We start from the raw sequence: 20,497 nt of genomic DNA on the forward strand, positions 1-20,497 counted from the left end.
ACAATATAGTTACTCAATTCATCTGTACTTATTCTCTCATACCTACACGTGTAATACTGGCTGGTCTGGGGCAATACACTCGTGTCGCCTGAGGCTGTATTGCATAGCTACCCATGCAATAAAGCCTCGTGACTCCACAGCGTCAACATAACATTTTTTTGTTCAGACACGAGGCTCGATTTACAAGATACAAACAACGGGATTCGCGTTGAAAATAAATCGCAATTATCATGTACGGCGAATTGACTTGCAGTTTCATTTTTTCGAATCTATTTTAAAAATGGCATACAATCAAAGTAGTAAAACTGCAATAAAACGTCAAATTATGAGAGAAAATACTCTTTCATATGTGGATATGAAGGATAGGGATATTAAACCCTCTGCAAGTCTTGGGTTTTATTTCATTTTGTGACCCTCTGATAAGAATATCCCTATCCTTTCATATCCATAATACGAAAGAGTTTTTATAATATGACACAGTCTCCTTCGTTCCGACCTGACTGGGTAAGAGATATCACAATTCCGCAATAGATGAAATTTGGGTTTTATAAGATTATACGTCATTTCAACAGCCAGTGTCATTCATAATTATAATGGGGCGTCCTAGGTTTGTTGATGAGGATGGGCACCTTGCAACCTACCCAACTGCCCCGCATTTCAGATTCGTAACTCGCGGCCTCGAGGGTGGAGGTGCTTGTGATAATATGGTCGGGACATCTCATCTAACTACCACTCGGCCAATAATAGAACCACCAGGTTCGATTCTTAGATTTCGTAATAAATAAAAAGAAAACCCACTATGCGTATGGCCCAGTGTTTACACATAGAGAGTGTCTTTATAAACAAAAGCATGTAGAATGTAGAAGAACAAGCTAGAGATCGCCTGTGAATCACACACGAAGGTTTTTTTTATATTCTGTTACACAATATTGAATTTGTTTAGAAGCCAAAATAATACATACTGAATTAGATATTATCTAATCATTGATTTTATACTCTTTGCGCTATTGTACTGTACTGGGGGCTTATATGTGATCGTAAAAAGGCCATGTAAGCGAATGTCAGCAGAGCGGCAGAGCAGAAAAAAACGCTACATTGGTGGCTGCGATGGAAAGGTATATTTGTGGCGAATATCTATATTTCTTGTAAGTGTCCACAAACACAAGTCTGGAAAGAAGATGAATTACTAGTGTTATTGTTAACACTTACATTACAGTTATAAGGTACCACCACGGACCTTAATAACACCACAGATATTCCACAGCTGGGTAGCGAGGGAGACGTACCCGATGTCGGGAGGACGTTAGAAGATTCCTTGTTTCTTGATGAATAACCGTTAATTTTCATCTCGTTTGGTGGAAACTTTTTTATTTTTCGCACTCGAGAAAAGTATCAAAAGTTTCCCCTAAAAATTACGATGGCCGACAGCGGCCGGCAAAAAACTTTTTCGTACTTGAATAGTCATTGATATTTAAGTACAACTTTTATTTTCTAAAAATATTTTTTGTCATGAAAAATAATTATGTACAAAATAATTATGTACAGAAAATATTTTCTAAAATTTTTTTTGTCATGACAAATTTTTATCAAATAGTTATGTACAAAAAACAACAGGTCTGACGCTAAACCCTGTATTCAAATGGAATCTTCCCATTCTCAGGTATTCAATTAATCTTGCAGATTAGGAATGCAAACGCGCCTAATGTTGGACTATTTTTACATTGTACAGACTCCATATGTCATCTTCATTGGCCGAATTCCTTATTCTGATGATAGTCCTGATAATCGGGATTAAAAGTTAATATTGGTATATAAATCAACATTGTAAACAAAAATCATTAACGGGTTTACATTTCGTAGTTTTCAGTACTATCGTCACAGTAAAGTAAAACAAAAGGCGACGCGGTATTTTGTGAACACCACCCCAATTTGGTCATAGCCGTACTCCTTATCACGATGATTAATTGCATACACTGAGGATTGCAGGAAAATCTGGCGTGTTTTGCAACAAATAGTTAAGTTAAATGGACATTTAAACCTTTGGTATATAAAGACATATAAAAGGGATAATAACTAGGCAAAAAAATAGAGATTATGACCTGTTTATTACCAATTACATTTTGCGACTTTTATGAACTTTCTCAAATAAAGATAAAATAAAGTCCACTAAGAAACCCGTATTAATTGATTGTGTATGACCCAGTCTATGTTTAAGCAAGCCAAATGGAACATGTACACCTGAGAATAGGAAGATTCCATTTAAATACAGGGTTTAGCATCAGACCTGTTGTTTTTTGTACATAAAAATGTGATAAAAAATTGTCACGACAAAAAATATTTTTAGAAAATATTTTCTGTACACAATTATTTTGTACAAAATTATTTTTCATGACAAAAAATATTTTCAGAAAATAAAAGTTGTACTTAAATATCAATGAATATTTAAGTACGAAAAACGTTTTGTGTAGGAGATGATTATTTGAAAAAAAAAATGCCGTTGATTGTGTTGAAAATTGATGTCTAGGGTCAATTCTTAACGGCAGGTCTGTTCAAAATGACCGTTGAAAAAAATTCTTGGCAAACTATCAAACGAATGGTCTTTTTGAAATATGGTAATTCAATGTATAGCATTGCACAAACATGATTTCAAATTCTTTATCGCCATTCATAATAAGCGACCCTTCTGTGCTGGTATTTAAATTACGTAATTACCGCGATTTGAATTGATTCTTGTTGTAACAAATACCTCATTTAAATATAGTGTGTGTAATTTATTATGGAGAATACGGCACTAAAAACTTTCTTTTTTCTTTTAAACCTTTGATTCTTTTTGTCCGTCCGTGTAGATAATGATGCTAAATATAGTTTTCACAAAGGTAAATTTGGGTGTAAAAAAGGTAAAAATTGTTGTTATATCAAGAATGCCACAAAGTTTTTTATCATTTTATAGTGGTGTTGACTTCTAAATTTAGGATTTAGGACCAGTGGATAGGACAACATAAATAAATTATAATATTTTTAATTTGTAATCTTAAAATTTTTTATGATTATATTTCACGATCTTATATGCGTTTTCACATTCGAAGATGTTAATATAATTTATTCCTTGACATACAAGAATAATGGTTTATGTTTTGTTCTGCGTATGATTGGTAAATTGTATTTTGTGTTGTTTAAACCTGTTGTGTGTGTTTGTTGTAAATGTTATTATTTCTATAAAGTTTTGATTTTGGAAATCAATTTTATTGTTATTTTGTGTGCTTGAGTGTGTTGTACAATATGGTGTTATGGTAACATTTGTGTGGTTGTACACACTGTAATGTTGATTGTGTAACTGTTATTGCGGCCAATTTTGTTGTCCATGGTTGTTGTTGTTGATGCAGGTATTCAATTAATCTTGCAGATAAGGAATGCAAACGCGCCTAATGTTGGACTATTTTTACATTGTACAGACTCCATATGTCATCTTCATTGGCCGAATTCCTTATTCTGATGGTAGTCCTGATAATCGGGATTAAAAGTTAATATTGGTATATAAATCAACATTGTAAACAAAAATCATTAACGGGTTTACATTTCGTAGTTTTCAGTACTATCGTCACAGTAAAGTAAAACAAAAGGCGACGCGGTATTTTGTGAACACCACCCCAATTTGGTCATAGCCGTACTCCTTATCACGATGATTAATTGCATACACTGAGGATTGCAGGAAAATCTGGCGTGTTTTGCAACAAATAGTTAAGTTAAATGGACATTTAAACCTTTGGTATATAAAGACATATAAAAGGGATAATAACTAGGCAAAAAAATAGAGATTATGACCTGTTTATTACCAATTACATTTTGCGACTTTTATGAACTTTCTCAAATAAAGATAAAATAAAGTCCACTAAGAAACCCGTATTAATTGATTGTGTATGACCCAGTCTATGTTTTAAGCAAGCCAAATGGAACATGTACACCTGAGAATAGGAAGATTCCATTTAAATACAGGGTTTAGCATCAGACCTGTTGTTTTTTGTACATAAAAATGTGATAAAAAATTGTCACGACAAAAAATATTTTTAGAAAATATTTTCTGTACATAATTATTTTGTACAAAATTATTTTTCATGACAAAAAATATTTTCAGAAAATAAAAGTTGTACTTAAATATCAATGAATATTTAAGTACGAAAAACGTTTTGTAGGAGTTGTTTTTTGCCGGCCGCTGTCGGCCATCGTAAAAAATGGTGTAATGGTGTAAAGAAAATAAAAACTGTTTGGTTACATCTTTCCACGATTGTTGATGGAACTTCTGATTCATGGAAACCAACCTTTATCATAATAATGACAATGAAACAATGAGTGAAATCTTTTATTTTCTTTTACATCCGAATATAACACAAGCACATACATATGAAACTCGGGAATACACACCTCATCAAATGTTAATTGATAATCGGATGATAAATACATTTTCATACAAAACTGACCACTCAAATCTAAATACGTTCAATCGATACAGCTGAAATGAATGATGCTATTTTCGACAGTTTGCATTTTATTTTAAGAAAGTAAAAAAAGAAGAAATAAATAAAATAAAGCTTTTAACAAACCAGTCAAGGTCCAAAGACCAATTTTCCTACGCGAAAATATTTGGGATATTTTCAATGACACATAAAGAGTTAAGTTAATATGATTTTATCAACATCACAAGCAAAGTTCATTTTTAATTTCGATTATCTGTGTTGTTATTCAGGTGGTCATTGACGGATTGCCAGCTGTCAATCAAATCGCCGAGGCACGTGACTACACATTTTCTATTGTGTATGCTACGACATATGCTCCAACATTAAATGGAAACACGTGCGTGTGGCGAGATCGAGGTTTGGCTAAATATGTACTACCTGGGGATCGGTTAATTGTCCATCATTTAATATACAGGACTTCGAAATTCTGTTTACGAAAATAAGAAAAATACAAATTCAAAAACAAGACTAGAGTTACCTCAAAGCAATGCAACAAACCCCTAAGTATTGTTTTTGTTTTGTTTGTTTTTATTTATTAACGACCAACCAGGGTCATGTAAGGACGGCCTCCCATGAATGCGATGTGTAGCGTGTGTAAAATGCAAGGTGCGTGTTTTGGGAGACTGCGGTATGTTTGTGTAGGCTGGTTTTGATAAAGAATTGGTTAGTTATTTCTTAGGTGTTATTACAAAAGTATATAACATCACTATGTATATGCAAAAAAAGGGAATATACATTCATGCTTGGTCTATATATCACTATATAAATATCTTTTTCACTTTCCGCCTAACACTAGCTATATAACGTATCGATTCCTGTAGAATGCCGCATATCCGCTTTGTAATGCTTTGTTAAATGACCGCATTACTTTGTTTATTCTTGTTTATAGGCAGTCACCCATAAGAAGTAGGAGACATGTTAATTTTGTGTGTGTGCATTTTTATGATTTTTGATATTTTTTTCAGGCAAGATTTTTTCACGGGCAGTTTTTCAAAGGTTCTGATGAAACTCTGCATGAGCTTTGGGGTAAGTGCCATCATTGTCTGGCTTCATATTGGTCTAAAAGGTGGTATTAATATCATGTTAAAAGCCCACTACCTTTGCGAAACAAAAATTACAAGTTTTTTAAAAACCATAATAATATACAGAAATTTATAGAAATGTTCTAAAAGGATGTAATATCACCAACCAAACGCAGGAGTCCCTGTGTAAACTATGACAGGAAACATAAAACGACCCGCGTTATGAAAATTTGCATTTAATTTTAATATTTGGATTATATTGTTAGGGTAAGAAAGTGATGGTAAATATGGTATTAACGGTAAGTTAAGAACTTATGTGACTATAAAATTATCAGTCTCGTTTAACGTTCACATTAAAAAAAAAAAAAAAAAAAAAAAAGCGGTTTCGGAAAGGTAGTGGTCCTTAAAATAAATCATTTCCTGGCTTTTTATTGGTCTAAAAGGTGGTATTAAATATCATGTTTAATAAATCATTTCCTGGTTTCTTATTGGTCTTAAAGGTGACATTAAATATGATGAAATAAATCATTTCCTGGATTCTTATTTGTCTAAAAGGTGGAATTAAATACATGTATAATGTTAAATAAATCATTTCCTGACTTCTTGTTGGTCTAAAAGGTGGTATTGGATATCCTTTTAAATAAATCATTTCCTGGTTTCTTATTGGTCTTAAAGGTGACATTAAATATGATGAAATAAATCATTTCCTGGTTTCTTATTGGTCTTAAAGGTGACATTAAATATGATGAAATAAATCATTTCCTGGTTTCTTATTGGTCTTAAAGGTGACATTAAATATGATGAAATAAATAATTTCCTGGATTATTATTTGTCTAAAAGGTCGTATTGAATATAATGTTAAATCAAAATCCCAACTTTATTTCATGTAAGCTATTACGTGTATTCTATTCATCAGAATTCCTCCAAAATAAACATTTTACATTTTTTTATAATTCCAAAAAGACAAAAAGGAACTTCCAGCTGCCGTATTTATTGAATATTAACTTTAATCCTGTCACAAAATAAGAATTTCTGTGTTTTCTTGCCATATATTCAGATTATTGTTAGAAAACATCATTTGAGCCTTTAAAACGGATAAAAAAACAGTGATAAAAGTGGAGATTCATTTCGCTGTTTTGCCTCCTGGCGCAGTAATAGTCAAATACCGTGCGGTATTTAAGACGACGGCGGGAATCATAAGACGACCTGCGTTATGAAAATTGACATTTTATTTATTTGAATTAAATGCTCAAAAGGCGATGATAAGCATAGCATTAACGGCAAGTTAATAACTTTATAACTGTATAAAATTATCGATCTCGTTGTACATTACCATTTTAAAAATAAAAAGCCGTTTTGGAAAGGTCCACTACCTTTAAAAATGGAAGAGAAATGGTACAAAATACGCATAGAATAAAAATTAAATTGTCAGTTATTTTGTAGTTAATGTGCTCGTGCGAAACGAAATAAAGGTGCGCTCGAATAGCACTTACAAATCCAAGAGTTACTTCTCTTATGCCATTTTATACGTTTATTCAATGTCATATAAGAAGGGCAAGTGATCCGCACAAAGGTGAAATTTTAACTATAATGCTTTCTGTAACGATGAGACAAGGGTTAAGGATGTATTCTTCTGAGGTTTCAGTCCCGTTGAAGCATCGTTTCGACATAGATCAAAGAAGAGATTTTCAAATAAAATCTATCAATACCTGTAGCAAGTTGCCAATTGCAAATTTTGTCAAAAAATTACATTTCTATTTTTAGTAGATTTTTTATACGGTAATTTTAAGAAATGACCCATTTGGCCGTCATTTTGAAATTGTGTCTTTATTCGCTTTGAGAAGAGCCACAGTTTTACCATTTTTTACTGAAATTGTTTTTTTCTTTAAATCATCAATATTTTTAGCTGTTAGTGTATCGAGCTAATTTTTGCTGTAAATCTTTACTGGGTTCGTGGTAATTAAAATATTGAGCATAAATGTGTGAAATGAAGCACTTCGTCACTTTATTTTTATATTTAATGGTTATTTGAGCACTTTTATTTTTTACTCGAAAATACTGAAAAATAACGAATATTCAAACGGGCCAAAAAAGTAAGCACACAGATCCCCCATTTTTCTGCCTTATTTGGAAAGAAAAACCGTTTCCCTGTTGATATGCAAAATATCAACAAAAGTTTAATACCAGAACTTTTTCTACAAAGTTAAATTTGGCAAAAATGACTGAAAATGGTCATTTTGCAGCTCAAAATTAGGGGTAGGGGTAGCATATGTTGTTATTCTGAGAAAAAAAATTAGTCTTATTAATCAAAACTGGGAAATTTTTTAAAGAAGACTACTGGAAAATAAATTCTACAAACATCCATACATCCCAAACACCTCATTAGGAAATTATGGCTTTAATCTCTCGAGTATATGGTCAAAACAGCATTTCGACATTTCAATTCTATCACAAGTAATGAGTTTTGTGTGAATGCGTTCTCTGGTCTTGCATTGGTTCGCGATTCTAATTAAGAATATAGGTCCAATACCTTTCCGGAACATATTTTTTTTTAATTTTAACTGTTAAATGAGTAGAAGACTTTGATAGGCCATGCCTGCTGTCTGATCATTTTGACTGTATATAATATATGTTAATTTCGTTTTAACATTAATTAAAGAGTTTTTGAGATTGAAAAAACCCCAACAATTGTCTCTATTTTCAGGAAGTTGTCACAAGACTGCTATTGTTTACAGAAATGTGAATTTTTAAGAAATGACCAATTTGGAGGCCATTTTCAAAAATTGCATTACTTACATGAAGAAAAGTTCTGTGAAACATTAAATTTGTTCTCATTCGTAAAAAAAAATCTTCAAAATTAGGGTGTATAGGGAAGATACAGTGCTATTCTGAGCAAAAAAAGAATGAGTTGGCAATGTGAAATTATTCTTTTCTATTTTTCTTATTGGTTTTGTCAATTATGCAAATATTCATACCTATTAGACAACCAATTTTAGATGTGTCGTGTGTATGATAAAACAGTAAACTTCCAGTAAAATCACAATTTACGTCAAATAGCCATCTTTGATTCACAATAGCTCACGTCAAATACACCGCCATATTATTTTTATACTCCTTTCAGCTCCGGTATGAAATTCTACTTCCAAAAAGGAGAAAAAAGTTTGTCACAAGAAATTCTTTGACTTCTCAGCAGAGACGATATTTTATAAATTAAATACAAAATTCTAGATTAGCGATAACATACATAACAGTCCAGCTAGATATACACGTTTCATGCAATTAAGTCAACTCGGATAGGTAATTCGTATGAGAACTCGCAACATGCAAATATATATAACATATACATTTGTATATATCTTAATTTTACCAAATCACTACAACTTTATGAATTTAATTAATTCTAGGCACAAAACCATTGTTGTGGATTTCAGCTGTAATAGCATTCGTTGATGTGTGACAATGTAATTACATGTAAAATCAATAAACATAATTACGGTTTCGTACCAAATGTCGAACAGACACGACTTTACACGAACCAATCACAAGTTGAGAATGCAACATGAACGTCGATTAGTCCTCAACAGAATTAAAGAAAAATACTTGCTCCCATATTTACGCAAACCTGCCAATGAAAAAAAGATATTCACAAAATGAGTATAGTACGTATTCGCCGTAATTAGCGCCCAGGGCCCTTAAATTATTGTAACAAAAAGGGGTGGGTGGGGGGCTGGCTTATTAATAAACCAAAATGCAAGTTGTGGACGTAAAAGTCAGTTATTTCAAATTTTTCTGTACTCATGGTACATCAGTAAACAGGCCTATGCCTTTTATCCTTTGAGAATCAATATTATGTCGTGATTCAAATGTAAAAGACTCACAATTTAATGTAATATGGGATACAATGCTGATGTTAGAGGCATCACATGTTGTAAAACATTGTTAAATCCATGGGGTGAGGGCGTTTATACAACTTCAACTATTCTCCAGAAAAAGGGAGGGGTGCTTATTATGGCGAATACGGTATATACTGCTTAAGGAACAATATTTTGACATTATGGAGGACATATACAATTCTATTTTGATAAAGTAGAAAATTTTAATTATCCAATAAGATAGAAGTAAACATCATTTTTATAAAAAAAAATCAGCCAATCGTTCAGAAATACATATCATTCACATAACATAAATCAGTCAATCAGACAGAATCACACATCATTCACATAAAATAATTCAGCCAATCAGACAGAATTACACATCATTCACATAAAATAAATCAGCCAATCAATCAGAAAGACACATCATTCCCATAACATAAATCAGCCAATCAGACAGAATTACACATCATTCACATAACATAAATCAGCCAATCAGACAGACTTACATATAAAACATAAATGCATTAGACGAATCAGTATATGTGTAAAATTGGAAATGAATATGGCATCTTTTGACTGAATATAATGGTTGTCCGATGAGATGGTTGTCCGATGAGAATCTCATTAATTAGTATGCTGTGACTGTATGACCGTCAATGATATTATTATGTATTCTTCCGATTATGAAACCTACGAACCAAATATAAAACGATTCCGGAACACTTAATTAAGTATATACTCAATCTTTATCGATATTCAATATAAGCAGCCTAGTTTTAAAAATCTAAATGATTGATTATTTCCGTTACCTAGATATGTTACAAAGTTTTCCATTGGTTAGAAAGAAAAGATATAACAATGTTAATCATTGGTCAACGACATTGTTGAATACCCACATTAACACACAGCGATATAATTTATTTAACAATGAAATACATTTCAGTGGTTAGGATGACGTTTCGTGAGCATTATAACTCTTCATATAGATCCCACATTATTGCCAGCGTAAAATAAATGTACAGTGAAGGATAAGAAGTATTCGTCACCGTTGTTTTCTAATGATTTGGATATTTTTTCTATAACCCATCTTTTGATTTTTTCCCCTGTAAAATTTGATCATTTGCACACAGAAAATAAACACCAAATTCTATGAAATGATTTCCATGATTGTCCGTTGTCTCAATTTTGTAAAATTAGTGTTTATTCACGTACGTCAACACTTGAGCCACATTTTTCTTTTTTATCCTTATCGATAAAATCGCTTTGAGTTTTGTTCGCACGATAAATAATTTCATGAAAAATCAAAACAGAATTTGCTGAAATATTGTAAAAGTCAACGACAGATACTTCCCTCTTTGTTTGGAAATATTCATAGCTCTAACTTCGAAAATAAAACAAAGCCAGGACGACTACACGAAAAAAAATGAAAATGCATAAGATATACAGGTAAATACATGTAATGGCAGTGGCGAATACTTATGGCCCTCGACATGTTCCTGAGTATGAGGATTCAAATACGCAATTACTTCTGCTACTCTATCGTGTAAATGTAACACTAAATGTGTAAAATACATGATCTTATTGCAGAAATACAGAGTTGTCGAAAATTGGCGATATGTAAATAGATCTTGCAAAGTTTAAATCTGTGTGAATTGACGAAACAATCTTAAAGGAATTTAAACATGTCTAGATACATACAAACATACCCGAACGGCTAGCAGTCCCGAATAGGTACGCGCCATTGGCATTAAAAACAGGAAATCGTGAAAATCTCGAGTATTATTTCGCACACAGCATGATAATAAAACTTCTATTATAGAAACAAAATACAGACAAAACATTCTTTTCTTTTTAAACAAAAAGGTGGAGTTGCAAACCTACCCATGCTCCGATTTTATTCAAATTTTGTATTGTTGAAGTTCAATGTGCTTTATTACTATGTGTGTTTTTGTCTGATCGCCTGCTTTAAAAGGCATAAAGGGTATGAAGGTGGTTTAACGATTCCCCCGGGATATGTGGCAAGAAGACACTTTGTGTCTATGAGGGGATTCAATTTTATTGACAAAAATATTTCATACTTTATTTCATAGCCAATTATAATGGCATTTGCTAATTGGTTAATCCATGAATTGAACTTTCGAGCATAAAACTACAAAACTTAAATCAATATACATGTATATGTAAAGTTATTTTTGTTTTCGAAAGTGACAAGTAGTACTTCGATATGCAAATTTTAAACAAAATCGGTCTGTGGGTAGTTTCGATGGGATTGTTAATATTAGCTTGAACCACACCTTCCCATAATCATAATTTGGATTCATGCTGGAGAATTACTTTTACATCAACTTACACGTCTAAACACATCCACACATATTGCACGTTTTTGTGTGTCCACGCTAGACTACGTCACTTGTAGATTCCATCTTCCCAGTTATTTATGCTGGTAGTGGCACCGTTCTGTCTAGGTGGAGGAATGAACGGCGGCACGTTGCAAGTCAGCATGCAATCATGCTTTGGAAGATGGTAAGAAACATCTGCGTTCGCACGCTCAAAGTTGCTTGGTGAGGCACTTTGATGTGACTGATTACTTGGTGATGCCCGAACATTGGCTGGGTTATCTAACGTCTTTTTTGGTTTTTGCACAATTGCGTACTCGTCATCGTTTATTGTGTAATGCTGCACCGGTGACCCGTGACTTGTGGGGTCAAATTGTTGTAGGTTTTCAGGGGGTGGAGGAAAACCCTCGTCCGCGTTCTGATAAGTCTGAGAGGCGTGATTTGGACTGTGATATGGACTATGATGTTGAATATGTGCGGGACTGTTGTGGGAACTAGCAACGCCATTCATATAGGGACCGTATGTATGATTGGGAGAGTTTGGTTCGTGGATTTCTGCAGGAATATCATAATCCAAACTGTCATACGACGCATAAGGGTTAGGAGGTTTAGGTCGAAAGCTAGACATCTGGTTGTCTCGTGTGAGATTATTAACGTTACTATAGCTGCTATTGGGATAGTCCGGGTGATCTCCGACAGTTGCGTAGGGATCTTCCGTGAGAGATGCATACACTTGGGACTGATCACGTGCCGAGAATGAGTGCATTGAACTTCCGCGTGCCGAGGTAATCCCTAAGTCTTCGGAGAATGTTTGTAATGGCGTGTCTGTGGTGGTGCGTCTTCCGGAGTCGGTGTCTGACTGGGAGGCCAAGTTATATCGTCCGACCTTGTCAACCTGTCTGTACCTGTAACGACAATCAACAGGCTGTCACATTGACGCTAAAATTTGCAAATTTAGAAAGCATTGGAAATAAATTTTACTTTCATCTTTTGTTTTTGTTCAATAACATTTCAAAATCTTTCACATTTCTTTATTTTTCCTGGACAGAGACTATTTTCGTGGAAACAATGTCAGATATCAGACTTTATCAGTAATTCGATGGAGGTAATGGCGGAGCAGTTCCTAGAACGCGATTGTGATTCGGCAGTGGAAAGCCGAATATTCTTATCTAAAATGTGTGATATGGTGCATTGCATTCTACAGTTGCTAGGGACTACTAACTTAAAAATAAGAACAAAATGATCTGATACGCTATAATGATTGCTATAACTAGAATGGTTGTAAACGGAACCATATGAAAAATGAAAATAATAGTGTATACCAACTCAAAAACATTGCCTGAAAAATATAATAATACTACGTGCAAACGCAATAACTATTGCGTTGAATGTGTTCACACACGCTTGAACGCAATATATAGTAGGTATTCCTTGTTTCTTGATGAATAATCAAACTTTCCACCTCATGAAATGAATTATAACTCATTCATCAAGAAACAAGGGATATTCTGTTTGTTACAGAATTAACAGCTATATGTTAGGTCTAAACTAGGTCAACTGATGCCAGTACATGTTATCAGTGGCGCAGTGTTATGTATTCGTACACAAGAACTATTTTGTTCGCACGGAATACTTTGCCTTTGTACGAATAACGAATATATTGCGTTCACACACTAACAATTTTGCGCGAGCACGCTATTTTGATTATTTATTTCGCACGCAATATTTTTTTCTAATTTTTCAAGTCCGTTCACTGCCATCGCAGTATTCTAATCGATGTTTGCGTCCTAGCATTTGCTCTATACGAGATGCTATTTTTTCTTATTATTATACATTGACGTGTCATAATCGTGAACAAGTTTAATATCTACTGAGAATATGTAGGTACTTCAGATACATCTTCAGGAGAAATATAAGGTTTGTTCAAGGATGCGTTCTATGGTTTCTAGAAATAAAACTTAGAAAAAAACAAGCCAAAATTGAAAAAAATTCCACATTTCTATAATTGATGTATATTTTACTATGGTTACCATAGCAACTGCAACTGTAATGATACACAGACGTCATGCCTGTTGTGTCACGGATATACTCGAAGTTTGAAATTCAACAATTTTGATCATCTGTTTTGGTAAACATATTTATTTTATATCACACCATTCGAAATATTTCTCTTATATGACAAAACAAATTTTTATCGCTTTAAAATAAAATTCCCAAGCAGATGATCGAGGTGCTGAAGGGAAACTGAATCTTTCGTATACGACGTCTCAAACATCTAAGCTACACAGACCTGCACTACGGTATTTCACGACATTTATTCATATATACTTAATCTAGCTGATACGAAATTAAACTATATTTAACAAAGTTTATCTCATTTTTCGGTAACAGCGCATCGGATGACCAGTTTTATTACAGTGAAAACAATGAGGTATATAAAGTTTTATTACAGTGAAAACAATGAGGTAACAGTGAAAACAATGAGGTAACTATATGCCGGTCCTTTGATGCACAGGGACTTGTCATGCAGAAGTGTGTACATGTACTACGCTTACAATACATGCACACAACATACTAGTACCCACTCCCTTCTGTATGGTGGCTGATGATTTGTACCATTTTAACGAAAATCCAGCGTTACTTTTTCGCCCTTTCTGGGGTTTTCCTAACGCAAAAAAAACCCCGAAAAATGCAAAACAAAAAAGCGAAAATCCATCATTCGCTTTTTCGCGAAAAAGTAAAAAAGTGAAAAAAATACTAAACGAAAAAGCGAAAGAAAAACCCGAAAAACCGTTGGAATGGAATTTCCGGTTTTTGTTTTTTGTTTTTGGCTTTATCGCTCTTTCAATTTGCGCTTTGTCGCTTTTTCGCGTTGGAAAAAGTGCGAAAAAAATCCCGAAAAAGTAACGTGAAAAAGCGAAAATGGCACAAAATAGCCACCATACTTCTGCATTACAAGTCCCTGTGTTTGAACCAACTCTATGAAAAAATTGGATTTGAAAAACTTCTACCAAAAGTCGCACATCGCACGATGACTCAACTCTGTGATGATTTGATGAACTATCTACTGTAATTAACAAACTACTAAAGTTTCCCCAAACAAGATAATTTGTATGTTATATGTGAAGCATATGCATTGTACATTTATAAACTTTATATTTTGACATTTATTTTGGATTATGAAAACGGTCACCTTTAGTTCGAATTTGGTGCCATACCTCTATTCCGTGTCTAAATTAGGTCGGGTATCAGTTTGATAAACAATTAATCATATAATTTTCCTTTGTTTCTCTAGTAAAAAACTAGTAAACAGTTTATTATAGGTATTAGGCAAAATAAAATTCTCCTAAATGTCAGTGACACTATCACTAGATATATAAATATACACTAATTAACCAGTGAAACACTTCTTTAAACGTTTTTATTGTTTGGCTTAGCCTCATAAAGTTACGTGTGTCTAGGGTTTGCCTCAGAGAGACCTCCGGGGCGCCACAATGACAAAACAATATGGCGCCGCAGTTTCGCAGTTTCCAGACATAAATATTCATTCTGTCGGTGTGCGCCTGAGTAACTGCATTTTAAAATACCTCATAGATTTCCCCACTAATGTTCCGTAAAACTACAACAAGAACTGTACACTTTCATCTAGACTAGCGTCATTAGCTAGCGACCAGATAAGCAAAATGAACATAAAATTCATATATTTCTCTGCCGAACTTCCTATCTTCTTTCTGATGACCGCCATATAAAACTTCAACAAAGAATGATGCCCTTTCAACTTCGCTAGCCAAGTATATTTAGTACGATACTCGTATCGGACTTAATATACTTGGCTAGCGAAGTTGGATGCCGTTTATTACTGATCTATTTCACTAAATACACTGACTGGGTTAAAGTCTTTTAGTATCCAGGATTTCGTGGAGACCCGTCCAAGGAAGACAGCAATGTAAAATGGCTGAACAATCATGTTCGGGTCTGAATAGCGAATCTACTGTCTATCGCGAAGCAATATGACATCATTGTTGTATGAACTGTAAGACGCAGTATTTTTGTATGAATTGCAAGTGGCAGTATTTTTTTGTTAGAGCTCTACAACGCAGAGTTGTTGTATGAACTTTACGACGTAACGTTGTTGGCCACATACTGTACATTTTTCGCGATTTCCGTTTTATAACATTTTCGCGGGTATTAGGTTTCGCGGATATAAAAATTTGATTAGAAATAATTTTAAATTGAATCCTGCAAGAATTGTGGAAGATAGTGATTGCCCGGAGATAAACTTTTGCGAATTTACCGTAAAATAAATCGCACGCAAAAGAAAGTTGGCTTACTATACGAACCTATTGTATCAGAAAATATTCAAGCGAGTCTCAAGTGAAACATTCAAGTCAAGAAATATGGCCTCTGTAGTAATGCAGTAATGAATCTTTACGAGACATGTCATAATACAATATAACCTTAGCATGATTGGTTTATTGCCATAGCGTGTGGAATTATTAGAATGCTCAGTTGTCATCTTTATCTTCCCCCTCCCGCTGATTTTAATATAATGTAAAAGTGAGTCACCCGTGATGTATACTAACCTGTAACAAACGTAGCCAATGGCGATGATGAGTGAAACAGCGATGATGAAGAGGAAAACGTTGATGACGACAACTTCTGTGGAGAGAAATCAGATTAGCATATACACTGCCGACAATAACAGAGTAGTTCAAAATGTAATATTTCTACAGCGGCCATGAATAAGATCGTGCCGTAAAACCGGTTACTGTTTAGTTCAGGTAATATAATTGACGTAATTGATTCACTGATAATTTGCACGAGAAGTTCATTTCATTTTCGAACAAAGTATGACGTCACAACACAATTACCGTAATAATACATTTCTTCGAACCAATATCTGGCGAATTGGCGATGTTTTTTTCTATCTAGGTCCTAACGATAAACTAAGCAGTTTTTCTGTTTCAGTTGTAGACATATCGGTAAAATTATCTCCCTTGTCTTTATACAAGGCGAGTATGTGGATAATTTGACCATCTCATTCTTCCTATTTTAAATTGTGTGTAACATATCGTTTCAAAGATGTGTGCGACAACAGGCGGGACCGGTAGTTTGAACGCTGTGCTTGACTGTGTGGCTTTGAAGTTGAACGTCGATGTCTCTTTCATTTCAAAGGAAGTCTCTGCGGGTCAGTTTTCGTCTCCTGAACTGCCTTGAGTTTTGTATATTACAGGGGTTTATGACGATAGTGATCTAGTGAGAGTAACTCATGGAGTATCGAGGACGTAGTGGTAAATGATACTTACTGACAATTGTAAGAAATCGCCATGGACGGAATGTACTTTTACTTCCGGTTCCATTGAAGCTTTGTTGATCTGTAAATGAATCAAAGACTATTTCATTGAAATGGGAAATAGTGTTAAACTTTATAATATCTTAATCTATTTTAAAATAGTACGCACTACTGTAGCAAAACATGTAATTTCTAAACGCTAAACTAATCCTAGTAAGCCAATATCCGTTCAACGTGACAGCACTTTTGTGGTGTTAGAGTTATCGAACCTGATTCATGGTGGCTGGAGATTTATGTGCTCCGTCAGCTTAAGTGAAATATCATTGGCTTTTAACATTTTGTGCATACTGCGTTCGTTATTGATCCTATCGTTGACTTATATTTGTATATTGGCTTCACGCATGACTTAACATAATGAGTCAAGACCGCAGTGCACGGTATTTATGAACTTCGCTCTACTACGGAAAGTTGCAACTGTGGCCAGCAGGCCTTTGGAGGCCGATGCATTATATGCACTTCGGCCATTAGTCAGGTGAATTCCGTCATGGAGGCAACAATGTTGGCACGCGGACACGTGGAATTATAAACAAATTTCCTGCTAAAATAACTTTAGATTCCTAGATTCATACTGAGTCCAAAAGCGATGGCATTTTATAAAGTTGCCTTAGTAATTATTCAAAGAGTGGTATTGGCAATTCTATAGAACAAGTCTGGCAACACTCACCCCCTTTTACTCACCCAAAATGCACATTTAAAGAACTAAAAACTATCAAATTGTACATCCAATTGAAATTACAGTTAAAGTTTGGAGTTCAGGGAAATGATTCTGGTTTCCCGAGACTTGTCTATTTGTGCTATGTACATTAAGCACACCAACTGGCTTGACGGAAATACCAAAGTGCGGGTGTGCGCGAAATACCTGAGTGTGGGTGTGCGCTAACTAGCGCACGGCTGAGCGAGATTTTGGGGAAAATACTGACGACGCTTTCTTGAGTATTATTATTATCTGCCCTCTCCCCTCACAAACAGTTGCTTTTCCTTTTCATTGAACAATAACTTAATGAGACGCTGATGTCCTATATACTACACGCTCTCCAAATTTCGGTCGCAAGTTCGAATTCCATGTTCGAATTCCACTGACTGCTGGTCGGTTTTTCTCTCCGGGTACTCCGACTTTACTCCAAATAAAAACCTGACACGTTCTTAATGACACGGGGTGTAAATGGGACATAAAACTAATTTAACCAAACCACTCAATGTGACTGGATGTCTGATACAGCGCCTTAAGACGCCATTTATGAATAATTCAGTCTCCATAGACCATTACTTTAGCCCATTACGGAAAAGTGAAATCTCAAATGGTCATCGTCGAGATAGTGATCACCAGATAGAGACAAAATTCAATTACTGTAAATTACTTTTCTGTTTCAGAGATCCTATATGGTAGACAGCATCACCAGCTGGGGGATGTATGGTACATACGGCTAGTGATCTACGCTGACGTACAGCATTGACATGTCACATACCATTTAATGATCGTATTAAGAATTTCACAAAGGCCTTGACGATTGTCGGGAATGTTTAATATTTAGCTTTGTATTAATGGATTCAAATGTCGCCGATATTATAGAAATGTGTGTTCCTGTTATAGAGGTCACCAATGTGTGTTCCTGTTAAGAGGTCACCAATGTGTGTTCCTGTTATAGAGGTCACCAATGTGTGTTCTGTTATAGAGGTCACCAATGTGTTTCCTGTTATAGAGGTCAACAATGTGTGTTCCTTTATAGAGGTCACAAGTGTGTTCTGTTATAGAGGTCACCAATGTGTGTTCCTGTTATAGAGGTCACAATGTGTGTTCCTATTATAGAGGGTTATAGAGGTACCATGTGTGTTCTGTTATAGAGGTCACAATGTGTGTTCCTGTTATAGAGGTCACCAATGTGTGTTCCTGTTATAGAGGTCACCAATGTGTGTTCCTGTTATAGAGTCACCAAGGTCAGCACCAATGTGTGTGTTCCTGTTATAGAGGTCACCAATGTGTGTTCCTGTTATAGAGGTCACCAATGTGTGTTCCTGTTATAGAGGTCACCAATGTGTGTTCCTGTTATAGAGGTCACCAATGTGTGTTCCTGTTATAGAGGTCACAATGTGTGTTCCTGTTATAGAGGTCACAATGTGTGTTCCTGTTATAGAGGTCACCAATGTGTGTTCCTGTTATAGAGGTCATCAATGTATGTTCCTGTTATAGAGGTCACCAATGTATGTTCCTGTTATAGAGGTCACCAATGTGTGTTCCTGTTATAGAGGTCACCAATGTGTGTTCCTGTTATAGAGGTCACCAATGTGTGTTCCTGTTATAGAGGTCACGAATGTGTGTTCCTGTTATAGAGGTCACGAATGTGTGTTCCTGTTATAGAGGTCACCAATGTGTGTTCCTGTTATAGAGGTCATCAATGTTCTGTATAATGTTCCTGTTATAGAGGTCACCAATGTGTGTTCCTGTTATAGAGGTCATCAATGTATGTTCCTGTTATAGAGGTCACCAATGTGTGTTCCTGCTATAAGGTCATCAATGTATGTTCCTGTTATAGAGGTCACCAATGTATGTTCCTGTTATAGAGGTCACCAATGGTGTTCCTGTTATAGAGGTCACCAATGCGTGTTCCTGTTATAGAGGTCACCAATGTGTGTTCCTGTTATAGAGGTCACCAATGTATATTTCTGTTATAGAGGTCACCAATGTATGTTTCTGTTATAGAGGTCACGAATGTGTGTTCCTGTTATAGAGGTCACCAATGTGTGTTCCTGTTATAGAGGTCACCAATGTGTGTTCCTGTTATAGAGGTCACCAATGTGTGTTCCTGTTATAGAGGTCACCAATGTATGTTCCTGTTATAGAGGTCACAATGTGTGTTCCTGTTATAGAGGTCATCAATGTGTGTTCCTGTTATAGAGGTCACCAATGTGTGTTCCTGTTATAGAGGTCACCAATGTGTGTTCCTGTTATAGAGGTCACCAATGTATGTTCCTGTTATAGAGGTCACCAATGTGTGTTCCTGTTATAGAGGTCACCAATGTGTGTTCCTGTTATAGAGGTCACCAATGTCATCAATGTGTGTTCCTGTTATAGAGGTCACCAATGTCACAATGTTGTTTCCTGTTATAGAGGTCACAATGTGTGTTCCTGTTATAGAGGTCACCAATGTGTGTTCCTGTTATAGAGGTCACAATGTGTGTTCCTGTTATAGAGGTCATCAATGTGTGTTCCTGTTATAGAGGTCATGGTTCCAAGTCCAATGTGTGTTCCTGTTATAGAGGTCACCAATGTGTGTTCCTGTTATAGGAGTTCTGTCACCAATGTGTGTTCCTGTTATAGAGGTCACCAATGTGTGTTCCTGTTATAGAGGTCACCAATGTGTGTTCCTGTTATAGAGGTCACCAATGTGTGTTCCTGTTATAG

The 20,497-nt window shown here is 35.0% G+C and overlaps 1 protein-coding gene across 1 annotated transcript in view; it reads right to left on the reverse strand.

Annotated features, from left to right (window-relative positions):
- Positions 1 to 4,341: 4,341 nt before the first annotated feature.
- Positions 4,342 to 20,497, reverse strand: part of LOC138314466 (uncharacterized) — a 93,229-nt gene continuing 77,073 nt past the window's right edge. The window contains exons 6-8 of the mRNA XM_069254822.1: positions 17,051 to 17,119; positions 16,328 to 16,403; positions 4,342 to 12,649 (exon numbers count right to left, since the gene is read on the reverse strand). Coding sequence (XP_069110923.1) covers positions 11,815 to 12,649; positions 16,328 to 16,403; positions 17,051 to 17,119 — 980 coding nt within the window. The 3' untranslated portion in view covers positions 4,342 to 11,814. The remainder of the gene's footprint in view (positions 12,650 to 16,327; positions 16,404 to 17,050; positions 17,120 to 20,497) is intronic.

Source organism: Argopecten irradians, chromosome 2, assembly GCF_041381155.1.
Source record: "Argopecten irradians isolate NY chromosome 2, Ai_NY, whole genome shotgun sequence".
NCBI classification, from domain to species: Eukaryota; Metazoa; Mollusca; class Bivalvia; order Pectinida; family Pectinidae; genus Argopecten; species Argopecten irradians.